This window comes from Nycticebus coucang, chromosome 7 (assembly GCF_027406575.1).
Source record: "Nycticebus coucang isolate mNycCou1 chromosome 7, mNycCou1.pri, whole genome shotgun sequence".
NCBI lineage: Eukaryota > Metazoa > Chordata > Mammalia > Primates > Lorisidae > Nycticebus > Nycticebus coucang.
Genome location: NC_069786.1, coordinates 829781 through 852469, shown reverse-complemented (window position 1 = coordinate 852469; position 22689 = coordinate 829781). Strand labels below are relative to the sequence as shown.

Sequence of the window (22689 nt, the reverse complement as noted above, 5' to 3'; positions counted from 1 at the left end):
CTCCAGACATTGCCAAATATCTGGTAGGAGCCCGGATAACCCCTGGCTGAGAACCACTGCTCTAGTTATAGAAGTAACTATTATAAGGCGGTGCCTGTGGGCCAAAGGAGTAGGGCACCGGCCCCATATGCCGGAGGTGGAGGGTTCAAACCCAGCCCTGACCAAAAAAAAAAAGGAAGTAACTATTATAATCATCCTTAAAGAAAAGGCCATAACTATCAAACAAGAAGACTGGCTGAAAATGTTCATTAACTTTGTTGAGCTTCTGATCAGGTTCAAGCAAGTTGACTTTGTAATATCCCTTCTAACTTTTATGATTTTATGATTTAATAGAATCACCATAGCTTCATCTAAAAAATATTGCAGTTGTATCTAATGAAATGTTTTAATTCTGTTTTCAGCTTGCCAAGTCATCAAACACCCTCATGAAAATCCAGGTAACTCTGTGTGTGAAGCATCTTTGAACAATTCACATACTACTTTGGGTTCAGGTAAAATTATTATTTTCTTTACTGTAATATATCTAAGTTCTGAGAATAGTATGGTATTTTTTATTTTGTAATGGGGAACAGTCAGAACTAAGGAAAAATTGTTTCACACAATATATAATTAACAGAACATGTTAGGACATGGGGTCAGTGAAATATATAAGGTCATCAATAAATATAGGAGATAAGTAAAGATTTCTCATTACAAGCAGAAAGAGCGTTGGTAAGAATTAATGGATTTGGTTACATATATATACATATATGTTTTATTATGGTAAGAACCCTTGTTTGGGTTGAGATTATGATTTTGCATGGTCAGATCTTTATATCAGATGTATAAAATTTCTTATAACTTTCTTACTCAGGCCACTCAAGTAGCCTTGATCCCTAGAAAAACTGTGCTCAGAAATGCTTGAAATGCTGTGGGTCGCCACAGCAGAGGCAATGCGCAAGTCAGTATCGAGACATTAGGAGTTTAAACTAAAGTTTCTTTTCAGTGCTTGTTTTATTCTTACGGTCTCTTTTGTGTATGTTGGAATTACCCATTTATCTTAAATAATCTCCATCTTTTTCTTTATACTTGACATATTTATTTCTTATAAGTTAGAAACAAGTAATAATAATAGCTAACACTGACTTCACTTTCGCTATGTTGTAGGCTCTGCTCTCAGTGTCTTATTTACTGTATCTCATTTAATTCTTTAGCCAATGAAGTAGGTACTATCACCATTCTCATTTTGTCACTAAGAAAACCAGGACACGGGTCAACAGCTTGTACATGGTCTAGTCATATGATTTATGAGTGGCAAACCCAGGCTTCTAACTTAGGCAGTGTCACTTAAGTGTTTACACTCTTAATGATATGTTGCACTGTTCGTCAGCTTTTTGAAATGTGCAATAAACATATTTAGCTGCTACAATTAAAAGTGACGGCTGTTTCCAACCTCTGCCTTAAGGACACAGAATCTGACTTGACACAGACCCAGCACCACCCTGCCCACTGGTCTTCCTTCCCTCAGGACAGCAGCACAGGAAGGGCTCTGAAGTCTACTCTGTTCTTTTTTAAAAGTAGAGCTTTAATGATTTCATTCACAAAGTTGCAACACTTAGGTTATCTCCAGATAGAGTGATTTCTGTAAAATAGAGGCCCTCTACAAGCAAGGGCTGAGCCCTTCTTGGGAAGCCAGCTTGAGCCTGGAGACATTAGGCTCCTAAATGAGCAGAGAGTTCATGCCTGTCCTTTAGTGGCTCACAAAATACCGTTTCCCCGAAAATAAGACCTACTTACAGGAAAGATAAGACGTCCCCTGAAAATAAGACCAAGTGCATCTTTGGGAGCACACCTTAAAATAAGACACTGTCTTATTTTTGGGAAACAGGGTAGTGAGAGGGCAGATGCATACCACAGTGCAACGGGAGCGGGAAGGACATAGCCAACTAGGCTTAGCAAGGGCAATAGGAGGTTCACAGGAATTTGATAACTCAGGTAGGCTTTGAAGGATGAGTGGTATGTATCCAGAGTAAAGTAGAGGAAAGGCAAGGTCCAGAGGGGCAGAAGAGTATAGAATTTTCAGGAGAGAAGTAGTAGCCTAGTGTTACCCTCAAGAAATGTATAAGCTATAGATGGTTCACTTTTGAACATAAATACTATGCAAGGACTTAACTAGAAGGCAAAAATGGTAAAAGTGAGCTATGTTAATTGGAGGAATGTGTCCTGGAAGACTAGAAATTGACCTGGGCCTTAAAGCAGTAGCTCTTAAGTTTTAGAATTACTGCCCTCCCAAAGAATTTAGTGACAAACTATGGGTGCTCTTACTGGAAAAAGAAATGCATCTGCATTGGGAAATTTGCAAGAAATTTCTAGAAGTTTGTTAACCTTTTCTACTCCAGCCTTTATTTCATATATTCATTGAAGCATAGGTTCCTTAGTTAAAAATACTGGCCTTATCCTTAAATAAAAACAAGAAGAACAAAATACAGTCAATACTATTCTTAACTAATAATTACACTTAACAAGTATTATTTTAGTGGTCAACTGAAAATGATACAGTAATTTAAACCATTTTTAAAAGTTGATTTTTGATTAATGATTTTCAGATGAATCCTTTGCTGGTGGTTTATACTCATCTTTTGATGCTCTTTGTGGAAACTCAGTTTGTGGAAATCAAGAAAGGAAATTAGGAGGATCCATTAATGAAATTAAAACTGATATGTGTGTTTCTTCACCTGTACTAAAAGCATATTGTATTAATTCATCAGCATCTTCCACTTACCTCAGCCAATTAAGTCCTCAGAAATCGATGAGTAATTTTTCCAAGAAAGAGAGAAATTGGCAAAGACATTCTTGTGCTGAAATAGTCACCCCTGATAGACAGCGAGCCGAAGAGGTCCCTAAAGAGATGTTTGATGAGAAGTATAGTTTGTCTCCTACATTATCTTTGAAGAAAGGCCACCTTTTAGTGCATTCAGCAAAACCCAAGAGTTCCTCAGTAAAGAGGAAAAAAGCATCAGAGGACTTACATTCAATTCCAAAAGAAAAACTAAAAAGAAAGAGATCTACCAGGAGATCCATCATGCCAGGGCTGCAGCTGTGTCAGTTGGAAAGCAGCCTGCAGCCCATGACCAGATCTGCTGCAGAGAGTCTTGATTGCTGGGAGTCCTCCTACGATGATTATTTTTCACCTGATAATCTTAAGGAAAGACATTCAGAGAGTCTTCCTCAGTCTCAGCCACCATTAAGCCCTGCTCTTTTCAGCTGCAAAAGTCTTTCTAAAAGGGAGAGAATCAGCATATTAGAAATGTCTGATTTTTCCTGTCTTGGCAAAAATACCACACCAGCCAGTACTGATTTAATAGCAAAACCCAGCTCCAATCTGCAGAAAACTGCAAATGATGAAGGTGGTACAACTTTGAGTTGCACTACATCTGAGGAAACATCTGCCAGTAAGGAAGCTCCAGTGTGTTTTCGACAGGCTGGCCCACAGGGAGAAGACACCTGCCCAGGTGGACATAGCTTTTCCTGTGCCATTGACAACCCTATTCATCTAGAAGGACCTCATGGAGATTTATCTTCTTTGAAAGGAAGGTATAATGAAATTAATGAAGTAGTTGATATAAAAAGCACACAGAAAGAAGGTGCCACTTCCAAAATGTTGAACTCTTCTGAAGGTGAAGCACAAAATAACTATAGACTATATTCTGTAGATGACTGTAATGTGGAAAATTTAACAGAAGAAAAGGAAAACTTAGCCAGAAGATATAGTGAAAATATATGAATCTCCTTTTCCAAGTAACTTTGTTAAATGAATATGTAATACCGCAGTCATATTTTAAATTTATCACACCTTTTTTATAATTTAAATTACTTCCCCTTTTTAAGTTAAAGATTATATGTTTGATATTTTCCGATGATAAATTCTTTAGGAATAGATGACTTCCCACCCTGTGGAATCTGTAGGCTTATTAGTCAAATCCATTGTTATGAATACCTTTCTCCAAGTTTTTTCCCCTCTTAGAGATCCAAAGAACAAGTAAAACCTGGTATGGATAATTGACTTAGAGTGAATCCTTTGTCCTGGTTCCATTTTAGCCTCTTACTATATATTGTACAGTGTGTCACTACAACATAAGTATTGTATAAAGAGGAATACTAACAGAGTTTAAAAAAAAAATCTAGGGGCTTAATAGTGAGGCTGTTTAAAAATTTGGGGGGCAATGTTAACTATAAATTTTTTTTTAACATTTTTTCTCAAGTAAGAAATTCGTTTGTAATAGGCCTTGACTTCTACTTATTTTGCTTAAAAACATAACATTTAAACAGATTTATTCTTATCCATAGTTTAATTGTAATCATAATAGTATGTTATGTAATGAAGAACATAATATGGCTGTAATTGTAGTTACTGGAGCAGAAGTATCAATAACAAAAAACATTTTTCAGTTTTGCCATTTTAAGCACAAATAAGTTCCAACAATCAAAATCTTAAACTTTGACCATTTTTGCCCAAAGATTTGATTAAAATTAGAATAAAACCAAATTTACTTTTCATCATTTCTCTACTTTTCAAGAAGTTTTAACTATCATTTTCAGGTTGGAGAAGTCATGGTGAGGGTTCAAATAATAACAGATCTATCACTTATTTTTTTCCTTGAATACAAAATCATCTCACAGAAATAAAATGATTTTGTGTATTTTAGTCTACTATTTATATCTTAACTTTCTTAATAATTATTTAATTTGATAAGCAATCTTTTATGTTCCATTAGGCTTAGTATGTGTTTTTAAAATATTTATTTTAAAATGTTCACTCTAAATATAAAATAATAGATGTATAGAATTGTTTTGATAGTTAACAATATTCTCTTACATTCTCATTCTTAGTTTTTAGTCTGTATTTTTTAAGCCTTTGAATAATACTTAGTGACATGCAAATGTAATTTAAGTGGAAAAAGCTGTTTTCAAATAGTGCTGCACAACCTGAAATCTCAGTATTGTCAAGAGTCATCCGTAGTCCTTGGAAGCAAGTGTATTCACGTTCTAGAACTCAGGCCCAGCGTCACAGCCCCCTAGGGTCTGATGTGAATAGAAGAGGATGAGGAGCAGGCACTGGTTGACCCACTGGGACTTGTGATTTAGAAATTTTGGCAGTAGTATGGATGGGCCATCGCATAGGGGACAGGCCCTGGTGAAACGTGGCTCAGATGGGAGCATTCAGTATGCTCCCATGTAAGGGCTTCTTCTGAAGTCATCTACCTTACTTCTCATCATTATCCAAAGACAGAAAATCCTTGGATTCTGGGCCAGGAAGAACTTAATGTGTTCTCCTAAATCTAACATCTTTCTTTTATAATAATAAAATTGAGACTTAGCGATGTTTTAAACTGTCTACTGTCAACCCACTGGGACTCAGGTAAACCAACTCTCTTTTGGAAACTACCTTAGATAAAACCATAAAGGCTTCAGTTTAAATGTCAGATATGCACATCCCCTACCTGCTGAAATTGTGGAGCAGTAAGAATTCTATATGTCAAATTATACCCTTCAAATCTTGCGTGTTGAAATAAAGCTCTTTTTTCAATTTCTGTTTTCACTTGGCTTCTTGTTGTCAATATCTAAGATAGAGTATAATAAAGGATTCAAGAACAAATTATGGGTGATTCAGTAATAAACATTAATAGAACAGGAACTGAGTGAGAAACTTAATTTTGTTTTTTTGTTTTTTGTTTTTTGTTTTTTTTTTTTCAGGAAAGCAGACATTTATTTTTATGTGGAATGACAAAGTTGTTTTTTATAATTTTAATACCATTTCATTTTTTTCCCTTTTACATTTTTATTCTGTAATTTTATAAACAACGTACAAATACATTCCACTGTAACAAAGACTGCTAAAAAAGAATAAAACCTTCCCATCTCCTGGTCCTCATCATGTATCTCCCTTTGTTATTCACTTAATAACTGAGGGAAGCTAGTCGTGCACCTGTGGGGCAGGTGCAGCAATAGCAGAGAATGAAGCAGTGTGTTCCCCTTCTGGAGGGGGACAGGCAATAGTGAATGCATAGCACTGTCAGCTTGTGAGCAATTAGTGATGAAGAGAAAGATAATAGTGCATCAGGTGAGGCAGCCAGCAGGGCGTCCATGAGGAGGTGACATCAGATCACAGGCCTGGGGAGCCAGAGGGGAACCTGTGACTGCTGAAACCATGTCCTAGCCCCAGGTTGCAGTGGATACGAATCCTGGTGGAGAAAAATGCTTGCAGGAGCCACAAGGAGGCCAGTGCAGCAACACTCACTGGGCTGAAGGACAACAGGAGGGAGGGAGGGAGGTGGCAAGGTGGTATGATGAGAAGGGTTTTGAACGAGGGAGTAACCAAGTGGATTTATGTTTTAAGTGTGCCGTGGTTACTTCATAGAGAACAAACTGGGTTGGACTCTGTTCTAAGCAATTGCTGTCAACTGTTTGTTTCTTTCCAGACACCTGTCTCTGTGTGTGTGTGTGTGTACAAACATACAAATGCAGGTAGATACTTGAAAGGGATTTTTGGCATACATATATTATTGTCTTAAATTTTGCTTTTTTAAACTAAATATGTCCAATGTGTTTCCATATTGTTACCAATAGATCTGTATTTTTTAATACAGTCTATATCGGGGTCAGTGAAATTTTTCTGTAATGGGTCAGATATTAAATATTTTAGGTTTTGTGGGCCAAGAGGCCAAATTGAGGTATATCAGTACTTTGGTAGAAAATTACGTGAGAAAAAGACATTTCCACAAAAATTTTATTAACAAAACTCAAAATGAAACTGAATACAGTTTTTTTGAATAGAATCCACTAATGAGAAGAATAGAATTCCTTTCAGGGGAGCAGTAAGAATAACATTTCATAAAATTGGGTTTCAAATTGAATGTTCCCATCATCAACATTGAAGATCTTTATAATGGCTAACATGTAATAAGATTTTGTGTATGTCACCTTTGAAATACCTTTTCAGAAAGACACGTAATTCCAAATTCTGACACCAATCTACAAGCAGATCATTTTCACGGAACATATTCATCCTTAGAAGACAATCATGGAATTCTGTCAGATTCTTCTGTTCCCCACACCCCCCACCCAAAAAAAATCTATTCCACAGAATAGATTCTTCTCTTGATAGGTGCCTTTGAGAATGTCCTCATATTGTAAATTAATCACTCTAATTGAAAGATGGAAGCTCCTTAGTTATACAGTTAAATGGACTTTTGAAATAGGAAATTCTTTTTGTTCTTGAATATAATCTGAAAAATGCTGCTGGAACTGTCATGAGCCACTGTCTCATTATGGCCCAAATTATAACTTTAGTCCACTGCTTTTCTTATTTTGATATACTTGTGCTTTAAATAAATACTTGTATTAAAAAGGAAAATGATAGTATATGCAATTAATAGTCTAATCTTATAATTTCTTTTAATCTTAGATCTCAAAGATGAAATGCAAGTTGCATCCATATTATACCCCAGGGATTAGGAGTTCTCAACATTTTCAAAAAAAAGATAGTTCAAAGTAATAGAAAGTAACACTTAGATGATAAGTAGGTAGATAAAGAGACAGGTAATTTTACCCTCTACCTTCGTAGTGAGCAAAAGTGAGGCCAGGCACAGTGGCTCACACCTGTAATCCTAGCACTTAGGAGGCCGAGGGGGAGGGTTGCTTGAGGCCAGGAGTTTGAGACCAGCTTGAGCAAGAGCTAGACCCTATCTCTCTAAAAAAAAAAAGAAAGAAAGAAAGAAAAAAATAGAAAAATTTAACCAGGCATCGCTGTGGACACCTGTAGTCCCAGGTACTTGGGAGGCCAAGACAGGAGCATCACTTGAACCCAGGAGTTTAAGGTTGCTGTAAGCTATGATGACTCCACTGCTCTAGCTAGGGCAACAGAGCAAGACTCTTTCTTCAAAAGAAAAGAACAAAGGTGAGAAACTTAGGTAGATCTTAGGACAAAATATCTACCAAACGATACCTTTGTACATAGCCTTTAAATTGTTCTGGTCCATCTGTATTTAGCTAGTTGAGGTCATCAGTGTGTTGGGCAGTCATCTGGGCTGAAGTAGGACTAGGAGAAGAGTGAGTACAAATCAACTAGAAGAGAGAGCTGAGAACGTGGAGGATCAGTATGTGATTGCTTTGAGCAGGCGTCCTCAAACTGCAGCCTGCGGGCCACATGAAGCAGTGTGAATTGTATTTATTCCCATTTTGTTTTTTACTTCAAAATAAGATATGTGCGGTGTGCGTAGGAATTTGTTCATAGTTGTTTTTTTTTTTTAACTATAATCCGGCCCTCCAAGGGTCTGAGGGACAGTGAATTGGCCCCCTGTTGAAAAAGTTTAAGGACACCTGGCTTTGAGCCTCTGAAGGAATTCAGTATTGGAGTTTATGGCAAAGACTGTTGGTTTGTGGTTCAGAACTCAATCTTTAAAATGTTTCTAGGGCTGAGGGTGCAAATAACTAGTTTAAATCCAGGAAGACATTTAACCATTGTTCTGTTTTGGTTTTTTGTTTTTTTGTTTTTTTTTTTCATTTTGGTAGAATGCTGTTTTTGAAAAGAGTGAAAATTTTTGAATCTGACTGAGCAAACTTAGTTCTATCTGGTTTTACCATAGCATCCTATTGGCCCATGTTATCTCTTGTTAAAGGATCTTTTAATTTCTGAGGGCACCAGCATTATTTTTGCCTATATTTATTTATCCGTGTCTGCATTGTCTATTGGATTGTGAGCCCTCTAAGAGTAGGATAATATATTGTACATTTTGCATCACCATTGTGCAACCTGTGTCCTCAGGTATTTGTCAGTGAGAGAATAGATGGATGGAGGTGGAGTGGAGATGGTGCCCCAGGCAGATGTGCTTTGTGCCAGGGTGTGCATGGTGCCCTTGCAGCCACATTAGGGTCTGTGCCATGTCTGCCTTCAAAACCCCAACTCAGTCATAAAGTAGGCAGACTGTTAGGGGGGAAAGAGTGAGAATAAGGAAAAGCATTTAAGGCAATAGCAGGAGGTCAGTCAGTTCAAAGTCATCTGAACTTGTACACTCCACTGTGGGTTACTTAGGCCCACGTAGCTCAGCAAAATAAATTGCACTTTTTTTTTTTTTAATTGAGACAGAGTCTCACCTTGTCACCCTCCATAGAGTGCTGTGGCGTCACAGTTCACAGCAACCTCAAACTCTTGGGCTCAAGCGATTCTCTTGCCTCAGCATCCCAAGTAGCTGGTACTATAGGTGCCTGCCACAATGCCCGGTTATTTTGGGGTTGCAGTTGTCATTGTTTAGCAGGCTCGGGCCGGGCTCGAACCCACCAGCCTCTGTGTATGTGGCTGGTGCCCTACTCACTGAGCTGTGCCTGCCACATTGCACTCAAGTTTTTCCCTTTTGGCCTGTGTATCTTCATAGTGAAATATTGGTCTGTGGTGGACATGTTGGAGGTGTAGAATCATCTGTCACATGTAGATTGAAATCTAATGTTTTGTTCTGAAGGCTCTTCTACAAAAACTCAAATTGCCCCCAAAGCTGAGATTATGTATTACTGCTAATACAGAACTGCCTTCTCTGAGGATCTGGGTTTTGATGGTTCTTTTAAAATCCAAGACTTGAAGTTTGAATAGTTATATAAGGAACAGGCATACATTTTCTTACATTACCACTTGAACAAATGTGATCGTATAGCACATTCTAACCTGGCAGGCTAAATTGTTTCTCACCATTGAGATACGTTAATTAATTGAGATATTGGAGTGGAATAAACCGAAAGTTCTAAAAAGATTTCAAAGAGCTAGAAGTATAGGATGTTTATTTAAAGGGCCTGTGGTTTCCTGTTACCGCTATGTACAAATAAATGTAATTTTTGAGTTTTGCTTAAGTTGTATTAGTATTCAGGCCATATGAAGTTCTAACTAATCTTCAATCCACTTGGGCTTTAGATGTTAACAGTCGACCAGCAGGGCATGATGTTTTACATGACTCGTGTGAGAGCTCAAAGGACCTCATCAGACCTCATGAAGAATCAAAGAAAAATGGAAAAAGCACAAAGGTCAGTGTGTGAAAATGTCTTAAACTTTTAACTGCTGCTACATCATCTACTCTGGGTTAATGAGACGTAAACTAGTCTATTCAACTTGTGTTTTATTTAAAACATTGATTATACATTGAACGTCAGACAACTCTGAATATAAAACTGAGAGCATTGGTTGCATTCAGGACCGAGAGTTACTATTAATAGACAAAGATTTCTCATATCACTTTGCCAATTCATTTCTTATAAAAGTGCCTACAGCTTCTCTTAAACAGAGAACATTGATTGTGCCAGCATTTGTCACTATTTTATAATCTGAATAAATATTTGCTAGATAGGAAGTGAAAAACCCAAACATCTTTCATTTGTAAACTAATCAAAGTTTGACCTCAAGACCGCAAAGTGAGAAGTTTATATACTAACACACAGGGATGCACACACCTTTGTGCTTTTAGCTTTAAAACTTAGCTCTTTCTCTAAAAGAATTTTTTTTAATTCTCTTATCCTAAGATAGGCCTATATCAATAATGTAAGAAGGATTTTAATCTTTCTGATTATTCAACGTCTGCTCTCATTGCTTACATTTAAAATTAGCCGTTTAGAATTCTTTTGTGCCCCTTCATGAGGCCAAGGAATTTTATTATAGTGAAGTGTGGATTCAAACTGCTCTGATAAGCAAGAATTGAAAAGAACAGCAATTACAATAAGTAGAGTTCACCCTAGGGCATTGGTCTCTGGACACTTCAGCCTTGAACAGATAGATTAATGGTACCCTGACTGCTTTGCTTCTTGTATTGGCAATGGCTAAAAGATATTTAAAATTACACAAGTTCATGGAAAGTCTGTCATGACTTGTAAGAACTTAGATTTCTTTACTGTTGCTTTTTGGTTTGTCTCAGAAAAAAAATGGAGTAAAAAAAGCTAAAAAATGGAAAGGAACCATATTTTAGGTAGAACAGATTTGTACAAATTTGTTGAAGCCCCATCACAAATTTGTATATAAGGGCCTCCAAGGCATCTGGCATTCTGTCTCACGATTGCATTGAGTGTCCCTGAGTGCCACCTGCCCAGCAAGTTGCCTCCCAGGAATCAAGCCCTTCGTACAAAAAATCGTGACCCTGTGACCCCGTTTACATTTTGCTTTCCTATTTCTATTCTCCCTAATTGCCACATGGCCACTTGACCTGTTTCCTTTAGAAAAAAATAAAGAAAAAGCCTTTTTGGTGTTAATTCAGTATCCACTGCTGTTGGTTCACTACCCCCACGGACATGCCCCTAGCCGCTTGCCACCTGTGACTGTGCACCCGCTTCCTGCCCCTTGATAGAGGCCTTCTCAGGGAAGCAGAAGCCCCAGCTCATCACTGTTGTACCAGTACTTGATACTTGGCCAGGCATTTTAAAAAGAAAGCACTCAGTAAATATTTATTATTGACTTACTTGTTACTATAAAAATGTTCCCTTGTATCTTATCAAAAAGCATGAAGCTGGACTTTCAAACATATGACCTTGCTACCTTATGCCTGGTGATAACCCTTTACCTGCTGGGCTGGGTCTGTGGAAGAGCACTGGGTTAGAGATGCACATTTTGGGCGGGAATGTGGTCCTTTCTTCATGTGAAGCATCTCACCCTCAGTGGCCCCTAACATGGGAGATTCATACCTGTTTGACTTTCTGACATTATAGATCAAAAATTAAGTGTTACATAATATAAGGTGGTATTACTCATGAATAATAATAAAAGAATAAGTAGTCAAAGAGGAAAACAAAAATGCCAAATAATATATACACACCTGTGTATCTGCCTTCAACTCCTATGCTTAGGAGCAAAGATATTTTAATGAATTTAATTGCCTAACTTGGTCAAAAATTTTTTACTCATTTTTTTGAAAAGGTATTTTAAAGTATTAGTAAACTTTCTGCCCTCACAATTGAGAATAATAGAATATTAGTGCTGAAAGGGATCCATCACTTCTGGTTCTACATGAAGGATCAACTGAAACAATTATTTTTTTTTTTCTTTTTTGAGACAGAGTCTCACTACGTCACCCTGGGTAGAGTGCTGTGGCATCACAGCTCACAGCAACCTCTAACTCTTGGGCTTAAGCAATTCTCTTGCCTCAGCCTCCCAAGTAGCTGGGACCATAGGCGCCCACCACAACGCCCAGCTATTTTTTGTGTTGCAGTTGTCATTGTTTTTTAGCTGGCCCAGGCCAGGTTCGAACCCGCCAGCCTTGCTGTACGTGGCCGGCGCCCTACCCACTGAGCTATGGGAGCCGCCATGAAACAATTTTTTAATATGCAGATTCTCTGGCCTCACTTGTGATCCCCTAGACCAGCACCCCCCAGGCCAGCTTGTGAAGCTGTCATTCCATATAATTCTTTGATAGGAAGGAAACTAACTCTCTGAGACGGTAAAAAATTCATCCCAGGTATCCTGTGTTGCTAGCAGTGGAAGGAATGAGATGTAGGTTTTCTTTATTTGACATGGTATTCTTCCTAACCCATTTGTTACTCCAGTTTGCGTCAGTCGTGCCATTGGGTGCTACTTCCCAGCTGCACTGCATGTTGGAGTCACCTGGGGAGCTGCTAGGTCTGTGGATGCCTGGCTCACACTCACCTGGCAGCCTGGTGTCCCTTGATTGTTTTGTTTTGTTTTGTTTTCACTTTTTTCACTTTTTTTCACTTTGTCGCCCTTGGTAGAGTGCCGTGGCATCACAGCCCCCAGCAACCTCCAATTCTTAGGCTTAAGCGATTCTCTTGCCTCAGCCTCCCGAGTAGCTGGGACCACAGGTGCCCACCACAAAGCCCAGATATTTTTTTGTTGCAGTTTGTCCGGGGTCAGGTTCGAACTCGCCACCTTTGGTATATGGGGCCAGCGCCCTAGTCACTGAGCCACAGGTGCCACCCTGGCCATTAGTATTTTTTATAACTCCTGAGGTGATCCTAATGTGAAGCAAAGTTTGAAAGCCACCCTTAGGGACTTTATCTGGTAGTTTAAATAAATAATTATCCTGAAAGAAGTTTTATCTCTAAACACTTTCCATATAAACCTTTTTCATCATTTAGACTCTTTAAAGACAAAGGTTGGAAGTCTTGATTTGTTTGCTTATAAATTGAGTGAATGTTTTAGAAGTGCAAATTTAGATAGTTATAGAGAGAGATGAATGATCATGGTTTATCATTTTACAGATTAGAAGGAATAATGATACAGATTTCTTAAGACACAATTTTAGAGTGTAAAGATATAGGTTCCCAGTAGTTTGAGATCTTTTAATGTGGGTGGAGATAGGGGTCTGTGTTAGTATCTGTATCTGATGTTGTATTATGTCAGCAGAAACACAAAGGTTAGTTTCCTGATTTTAAAAGTGTACTATAGAATTGTAGGAGGATTGAACTGGTGAATTAAAAAAGTTTTTGACATGGGCAGCACCTGTGGCTCAAAGGAGTAGGCCACCAGTCCCATATGCAGAGGTGGTGGGTTCAAACCCAGCCCTGGCCAAAAACTGCAAAAAAAAAAAAAGTTTTTTTGTTTTTTTTTTTTTTTTTTTGTAGAGACAGAGTCTCACTGTACCGCCCTCGGGTAGAGTGCCGTGGCGTCACACGGCTCACAGCAACCTCTAACTCTTGGGCTTACACGATTCTCTTGCCTCAGCCTCCCGAGCAGAAAAAAAAAAAAAAAATGTTTTTGACTTGTAACTTTAATTCATAATATTAGTCTTGACCATTATGTTAATACCTCAGTCATTTCCTTTTCTCCCCACTGAAACTGAGGTGTGTTTTTGTTCCTTGTTACATTTAAGATAATCTGTATGTATTAAACTAAATTTGAAACTTTTTAACAGTCATATTTTTATGTATGAATATACAGAAAGGGATTAGATCCTATTACAAAAATTATTGCTATTTCTCAAAATCTTTTAATTGAATTCTAATGGTGAAAAAAGTAAGTTTACAGGACATATCTTTCAACAGGTAATTACTAAAGCATGTGTCTCTACTGAGATGGCGAACACCGAGGTCTAGAGTATAGAATAAGACTGATATTTTTATGTTCTTACATGAGAGCCATTTCTCTAGTTATGAAATGTTTTGAAACTCACACGAGTCCAATGGCCCTAAAGATCTTAAACTAGAAGTAGTACATATTCAGGTGTGTTCAACAGGTTTCAAACTGATTTTGTGAGGACTTTTATTGCTTATCTGTGGTGTCAGATATCAGGAAAATTATGCACGGACTTTTTTTTGCTAATCAGCTTTCATTAGTATTTGTATATTTAATGTGTGGCTCAATATAGCTCTTATGCTTCCAATGTGTGCCAGAGGAAAGAAATAAGGTTAGACACCCCTGAATAGGTAACATCCTATCTGGGCAGCCCTGCAGAGCAGGCTGGATGAGAGCTGTTCATCCCCAATACGTGTGACATAAAGGCACAGGGCAGAAGGTACAGAGGCCAAAAATGTGGCAAAGTGTAGATTCTGTGGGTGGAGCAGCACAATCTCAGTAGAAGGTGTGGTCCAGGGTGGAGCCTGGAACCTACAAGAAGGGAGATGCTGAAATAGGCCTCAGAAGATCCTGAGCACAGCTTGTTCTCGTCCTTGGTTTTCTGTAGTTTCAGTGTGATTGCCATACCAGAGCGTTGTTTTTGTTGTTACCTTGTTTCCCTGAAAATAAGGCATCCTCCGAAAATAAGACCTATTCACAGGAAAGATAAGACATCCCCTGAAAATAAGACCTAGCGCATCTTTGGGAGCACACGTTAATATAAGACACTGTCTTATTTTCGGGGAAACAGGGTAGCTTACTTAAGTGTCACAGGTCTTCCTGTCTTTGATCTATTCTGAAAAATTCTCAGCTGTGATTTCTTACGCTGGTTTTCTCACGCCTCCATTGCTGGAAACGCAGTCTCCTGTGTAGCCCATGATGTAAATATTTTTCTTTCCTTTTATATCTCTGCATTTCATTCTGGATATTTTCTATTGGTTTCTTTTCCATTTCACCTTTTACTTTTTTATAAGTCTTCTATAAGTTTATTCCTGTAAATTGAGTTTTAATATTTCATTTATTATTTTTCAGTCCCTGTAATTGTGTGTGAATTTCTTATCATTTCCAGTTCTCTGCCAAAATTGTTAATCTTGTCTTTTATTTCTTCATGTTGAGCATATTTATTCTGAAATATATACCTGATCATTCCATTTCATGGCTCCCCTTAGATTCTGTTTTTATTATCTGTTGTTTTCAGTCATATGTTTGGTATCTGATATGTTGGTTATTTTAGATTTATCTTCGTATCAGGAATTGAGATGATTTGAAGTTGGCTTCTGTCTGTGAGGCCAACTAGCCCCCAGGAGACCTGGCCCTTGGATGCTGGTTCACCTCTCAGGGTTTCCTCATCCATGACTTGTTTCTTATTAGCTAGGCAATATCTTCAAAGAGCTGGTACTTCTTTGTTCATTTGAATCTTGCCCAGCTTTTCTAACTGATCACAGTGAGGAGGCTGTTCCAAATCAATTAGGCTACCATTACTGGAAATAATGGTTGGATTTTAAAGGCCACTTGGAAAAAGAAAACTTTTCTAAATAGGGGGAAAGGCAGTAAGAGGCCAAGTAAAGAGAAGAAAGAATTTTTAAAGATTTTTACCATGCAAATCATTGTTTACAAAAGACACTAAACATCTAACAGGACATTAATTCAGTTTCTCTTACAGAGTGAAAACAAATATGATTCAGAAAAATTTATAGAGTCTCAAAGCAGGGCACAGAGGTTCACTCTTACATCCTAGCACTTTTGGAGGCTGAAGTGGGTGGATTGCTTGAGCTCAGGAGTTTGAGACCAGCCTGAGCAAAAGTGAGACCCTGTCTCCACTAAAAATAGAAAAACTAGCCAGGCATTGTGGCAGATACCTGTATTCCCAGCTACTCAGGAGGGTAAGGCAAGAGGATGACTGCCCCGGCTCCTGCAACCTGCACACAGCAGTATCCCAGACTGTGGCACCACCCCCGACAGTGGCAGCACTGCCCCTGACAGTGGTGGTGGCTCCACGGTCCTTCCCACTGGGGTCAAATTGAGCTGCCAGTGGACCCCCTGATGCCTAGATGCTGAAGACTTTTTAAACTTTCCCACCTGATTGGTGTTTGTGTTGACCAGGATAATTGGTTTGGAACTCTTCACCTGGGCCAATCACTGGGGGACCCACCAAGGTTGTGTTGTTGTGGGAGTATGGGATTCTCCCCTTCCAGTTGTCACCTGTAGGGAGGTGGAGTGTCATAGTTGCTTATATATCACCTCAGCTGAGATTTCAGCCCAAAGCCACTGATTCACTAGGATTGGAAAGAGACTAGATGAATACTGGTCAGCGCCATCTAGTCCCACCATACCAAGCAGGTCCCCAGAGTTTCAGGCTGTAGTTCTGAATGGGACCTTTGTAAAGTTCTAAGGGAAAAGCTGCAATCATCAGTCCCAGTTCTTTGGCAAAGGGCTAGTTAATTATAACTCCAGGAACCCTCAATTCAGTTTCACCTTGCCAGCTTCTCTAGCCAAATGGTGAAAAATAATCATGGGACGGAATCAGCAGAAAAACTCTGGCAACATGAATAATCAGAGTAGATCAACACCTCCAGGGAATGACCAAAGGAGACACAACATAGACAAATGGCTGAGATGTCAGAAATCCAATTCAGAATTTGGATTGCAAATAAGATGAACAGAATGGAGGTAAAGATGGAATTAGAAATTCAAGGAGTAATTCAAAAATTTTCTCAAGAATTCAATGAATTCAATGACAAAATCACCAAAGATTTTGACATATTGAGGCAAGAAATTGCAGCCCTCAAAAATCTGACAAATACAGTAGAATCCCTCAGTAATAGAATGGAGTAGGCAAAAGAAAGGATCTCTGACATTGAAGACAAATCTTTTGAATGCTCCCAAACTCTCGAGGAATCCCTGAAGAAGAAGATGGTCCAAAAGGCACAGATACTCTACTCCAAGAGATAATTGAGGAGAACTTCCCAAGCATAGCAAGAGATTGAAATTCAGATAGCAGTTTCAGAACCCCAGCATGACTCAATCCAAATAAAGTATCTTCTAGAAACATTCTAATTAACTTCACCAAAGTTAATCAGAAGGAGAAAATCCTGCAAACAGCCAGAGATAAGAAAATCATACCTACAAGGGGAAGAATATTACAATGACTGCAGATCTCTCTGCTGAAACTTTTTAAGCCAGAAGATGATGGTCATCAACCTTCAATCTCCTAAAACAAAACACTTTCAGTCCAGTATCCTGTATGCAGCTAAATTGAGCTTCAATTATGATGGAGAAGTTAAATCTTTAATGACATACACATGTTGAAGAAATTTGCCATAACCAAACCAGCTCTTCAGGATATCCTTAGACCCGTACTCCATAATGACCAGCACAATGCTCTACCATCAAAGTAAACTCACTCTGAAATTCTTGACCCAAACCCAATTTCCACAGTGGTGAAAAGATTCAAAATGTCCACTTTTGAAAAACTTGACACCCCAAATACTACCAGGCTTATCAGTATTCTCAATTAATGTGAATGGCTTAAATTGTCTTCTAAAGAGGCACAGGTTAGCTAACTGGATACAAAAACTCAGGTCAGATATCTGCTGCATTGAAGAATCTCATCTGACCTTAAAAGATAAATACACAATAAAAATAAATAAATAAAAATAAAAGATAAATATAGACTCAGAGTGAAGGGATGGTCATCTATATTCCAGGCAAATGGAAATCAGAAAAAAGCAGGTGTTGCAATTTTATTGGCAGATAAAATAGGCTTTAAACCAACAAAAATAAAGAACGATAAGGGTGGTCACTTCATATTTGTTAAGGGTAACACACAACATGATGAGATTTCAATTATTAACATTTGTGCACCCAACCACAGTGCACCTCAATTTATAAGAGAGACTCTAACAGACATGACCACTTGATTTCCTCCAGCTCCATAATAGTCAGAGATTTTAACACTCCTTTGGCAGTGTTGGATAGATCCTCCAATAAGAAGCTAAGCAAAGAAATTTTAGACTTAAACTTAACCATTCAACATTTAGATTTAACAGACATCTACAGAACATTTCAACTTAACAAAACTGAATACACATTCTTCTCATCAGCCCACGGAACATACTCCAAAATCGATCACATTTTAGGTCCCAAGTCAAACCACAGCAAATTTAAAATAATAGAAATTATTCCTTGAATCTTCACGGACCATCATGAAATAAAAGTTGAACTTAGTAACAACAGGAATATGCATGCTCATACAAAAACATGGAAGCTAAATAACCTGCTGAATGATAGATGGGTCATAGATGAGATTAAGAAGGAAATTACCAAATTTTTGGAACAAAATGATAATGAAGACACGAGTTATCAGAACCTGTGGGATACCACAAAGGCAGTCCTAAGAGGGAAATTTATAACAGTGAAAGCCTTCCTCAAGAGAATGGAAAGAGAGGAAGTTAACAACTTAATGGGATATCTCAAGCAACTGGAAAAGAAAGAACATTCCGATCCCAAACCCAGCAGAAGAAAAGAAACAACCAAAAGTAGAGCAGAATTAAATGAAATTGAAAACAAAAGGATTGGGGCGGAGCCTGTGGCTCAGTCGGTAGGGCGCCGGCCCCATATACCGAGGGTGGTGGGTTCAAACCCAGCCCCGGCCAAACTGCAACCAAAAAATAGCCGCGTGTTGTGGCAGGTGCCTGTAGTCCCAGCTACTTGGGAGGCTGAGGCAAAAGAATCACTTAAGCCCAGGAGTTGGAGGTTGCTGTGAGCTGTGTGAGGCCACAGCACTCTACCAAGGGCCATAAAGTGAGACTCTGTCTCTATTAAAAAGAAAAAAAAAAAAGAAAACAAAAGGATTATACAGCAGATCAATAAATCAAAAAGTTGGTTTTTTGAAAAGGTCAATACAATAGATAAACCTTTGGCTAACCTAACCAGGAAAAAAAGAGTAAAAATCTCTAATTTCATCAATCAGAAATGGTAAAGATGAAATAACAACAGACTCCTCAGAAATTCAAAAAATCCTTAATGAATATTACAAGAAATTTTATTCTCAGAAATATAAAAATCTAAAGGAAATTGACCAGTACTTGGAAGCATGCCACCTTCTAAGACTTAGCCAGAATGAAGTGGAAATGTTGAACAGGTCTATATCAAGTTCTGAAATAGCATCAACTATACAAAATCTCCCTAAAAAGAAAAGCCTGGGACCAAATGGCTTCACATCAGAATTCTTTCAAACCTTTAAAGAGGAACTAGTACCTATATTACTCAACATTGTCCAAAATATAGAAAAAGAAGGAATACTACCCACCACATTCTATAAAGCAAAAATCACCTTGATCCCCACACCAGGAAAAAACCCAACAAGAAAAGAAAATTATAGACCAATATCACTAATAAATATTGATATAAAAATATTCAACAAGATCCTAACAAACCGAATCCAGCAACAATCAAACAAATTGTACACCATGACCAAGTGGGTTTTACCCAGGGTCTCAAGGCTGCTTCAGTGTACATAAATCTATAAATATAATTGAGCACATAAACAAATTAAAAAACAAAGACCATATGATTCTCTCAATTGATGCAGAAAAAGCTTTTGATAATATCCAGCATCCCTTCATGATCAGAACACTTAAGAAAATGGGTATAGAAGGGACATTTCTTAAACTGATAGAGGCCATCCATAGCAAACCCACAGCCAATATTGTATTGAATGGAGTTAAATTGAAATCATTTCCACTCAGATCAGGGACCAGGCAAGGTTGTCCATTGTCTCCACTGCTTTTCAACATTATAATGGAAGTCTTAGCCATCGCAATTAGGCAAGAAAATGCAATCAAGGGTATCCACATAGAGTCAGAGGAAATCAAACTTTCGCTTTTCACAGATGATATGATTATATATCTGGAGAAAAACAGGGATTCTACTACAAAACTCTTAGAAGTGATCAAGGAATACAGCAGCGTCTCAGGTCAGAAAATCATCACTCATAAATCGGTAGCCTTTATATATACCAACAATAGTCAAGCTGAAAAAACAGTCAAGGACTCTATTCTGTTCACAGTAGTGCCAAAGAAGATGAAACATTTAGGAGTTTACCTAACAAAGGACATGAAAGATCTCTATAAAGAGAACTATGAAACTCTAAGAAAAGAAATAGCTGAAGAGATAAAGCAGGCGCCAGCTCATGTACAGCCAGCGCCCCACACCAGACTGTCCTTTGCTCGCGCCGCCCACCCGCCACCTGCACCCACCATGGCCACCATTAAGCAGCTTGTAGGAAGATGGCACCTGGTGAACAGCAAAGGCTTTGATGGATACATGAAGGAACTAGGAGTGGGGCTAGCTCTATGAAAAATGGGTGCAATGGCCAAACCAGATTGTATCATCACTTGTGACAGCAAAACCCTCACCATAAAAACTGAAAGCACTTTGAAAACAACACAGTTTTCTTGTGTCTTGGGAGAGAAGTTTGTAGAAAATACAGCTGATGGCTGAAAAACTCAGACTGTCTGCAACTATACAGATGGCACATTGGTTCAACATCAAGAATGGAATGGAAAAGAAAGCACGATAACAAAATTGACAGATGGGAAATTAGTGGTGGAATGCATCATGAACAATGTCACCTGTACTCAGGCCTATGAAAAAGTAGAATAGAAATTCCATCATCACTCTTGGCAGGAATTAGTTATGAGAATGAATAAGCTCAGTTCAATGAGCAAGTCTCCATACTGCTTTTCTTTTTTCATAACTATCCAATTATCTTTATCACATATATTTTACATGCAACTATTTCAAAGTGTTGGTTTAATTAGGTTCCTCTCTTTGGTTAATAAATAAATATGTTTGGGCTAAAAAAAAAAAAGAAAGAAAGAAATAGCTGAAGATGTTAACAAATGGAAAAACATACATGCTCATGACTGGAAAGAATCAACATTGTCAAAATGTCCATACTACTCAAAGCAATATACAATTTTAATGCAATCCCTATTAAAGCTCCACTGTCATACTTCAAAGATCTTGAAAAAATAATACTTTGTTTTATATGGAATCGGAAAAACCTCAAATAGCCAAGACATTACTCAGAAATAAAAACAAAGCAGGAGGAATCATGCTACCAGACCTCAGACTATACTATAAATTAATAGTGATCAAAGCAGCATGGTACTGACACAAAAACAGAGAGGTAGATGTATGGAACAGAATAGAGAACCAAGAGATGAACCCAGCTACTTACCGTTATTTGATCTTTGACAAGCCAATTCAGTGGGGAAAAGATTCCCTATTTAACAAATGGTGCTGGGTGAACTGGCTGGCAACCTGTAGAAGACTGAAACTGGACCCACACCTTTCACCATTGACTAAGGTAGACTCTCACTGGATTAAAGATTTAAACTTAAGACATGAAACTATAAAAATACTAGAAGAAAGTGTAGGGAAAACACTTGAAGAAATCGGCCTGGGCAAATATTTTATGAGGAGAACTCCCCGGGCAATTGAAGCAACACCAAAAATCCATTACTGGGACCTGATGAAACTAAAAAGCTTCTGCATAGCCAAGAACACAGTAAGTAAAGCAAGCAGACAGCCCTTAGAACGCGAGAAGATATTTGCAGGTTATGTCTCCGACAAAGGTTTAATAACCATAATCCACAGAGGATTCATACATATTAGCAAGAAAAGAACAAGTGATCCCATCGCAGGCTGGGCAAGGGATTTGAAGAGAAACTTCTCTGAAGAAGACAGGTGTGTGGCCTTCAGACATATGAAAAAATGCTCATCATCTTTAATCATCAGAGAAATGCAAATCAAAACTACTTTGAGATATCATCTAACTCCAGTAAGATTAGCCCACATCACAAAATCCCAAAACCAGAGATGTTGGCGTGGATGTAGAGAAAAGGGAACACTTCTGCACTGCTGGTGGGAATGCAAAGTAATACATTCCTTTTGGAAAGATGTTTGGAGAACACTTAGAGATCTAAAAATAGACCTGCCATTCCATCCTACAATTTCTCTCTTATATATCTAGAAGACCAAAAATCACATTATAACAAAGATATTTGTACCAGAATGTTTATTGCAGCCCAATTCGTAATTGCTAAGTCATGGAAGAAGCCCAAGTGCCCATCAACCCCATGAATGGATCAATAAATTGTAGTATATGTACACCATGGAATATTATGCAGCCTTAAAAAAAACGAAAACTTTACCTCTTTCATGTTTACATGGATGGAGCTAGAACATATTCTTCTTAGTACAGTATCTCAAGAATGGAAGAAAAAGTATCCAATGTACTCAGCCCTACTACAGAATATGGGGAAAGGGGAAAGGGAGGGGAAGGGATGGGGGAGGATAGGTGGAAGGAGGATAATTGGTGGGACCACACCTACAGTGCATCTTACAAGGGTACATGTGAAACTTACTAAATGTAGAATATAAATGTCTTAACACAATAAGAAAATGCCATGAAGGCTATTTTAACCAGTTTGATGAAAATATTTCAAAGTGTATATAAAACCAGCACATTGTACCCCATGATTGCATTAATGTACACAGCTATGATTTAATAATAAAAAAAGAAAAAGAAATAATAATAAAAATAATAA

General features: G+C 38.1%; 1 protein-coding gene and 1 pseudogene across 1 annotated transcript in view; both read left to right on the top strand.

Annotated features, from left to right (window-relative positions):
- The window catches only part of MCPH1 (microcephalin 1), a 219724-nt gene that overhangs the window by 30419 nt on the left and 166616 nt on the right, over window positions 1-22689 (top strand). The window contains exons 7-9 of the mRNA XM_053597745.1: window positions 402-491; window positions 2586-3758; window positions 9938-10047. Coding sequence (XP_053453720.1) covers window positions 402-491; window positions 2586-3758; window positions 9938-10047 — 1373 coding nt within the window. The remainder of the gene's footprint in view (window positions 1-401; window positions 492-2585; window positions 3759-9937; window positions 10048-22689) is intronic.
- Window positions 20274-20801, top strand: LOC128589860 (fatty acid-binding protein 5-like; annotated as a pseudogene).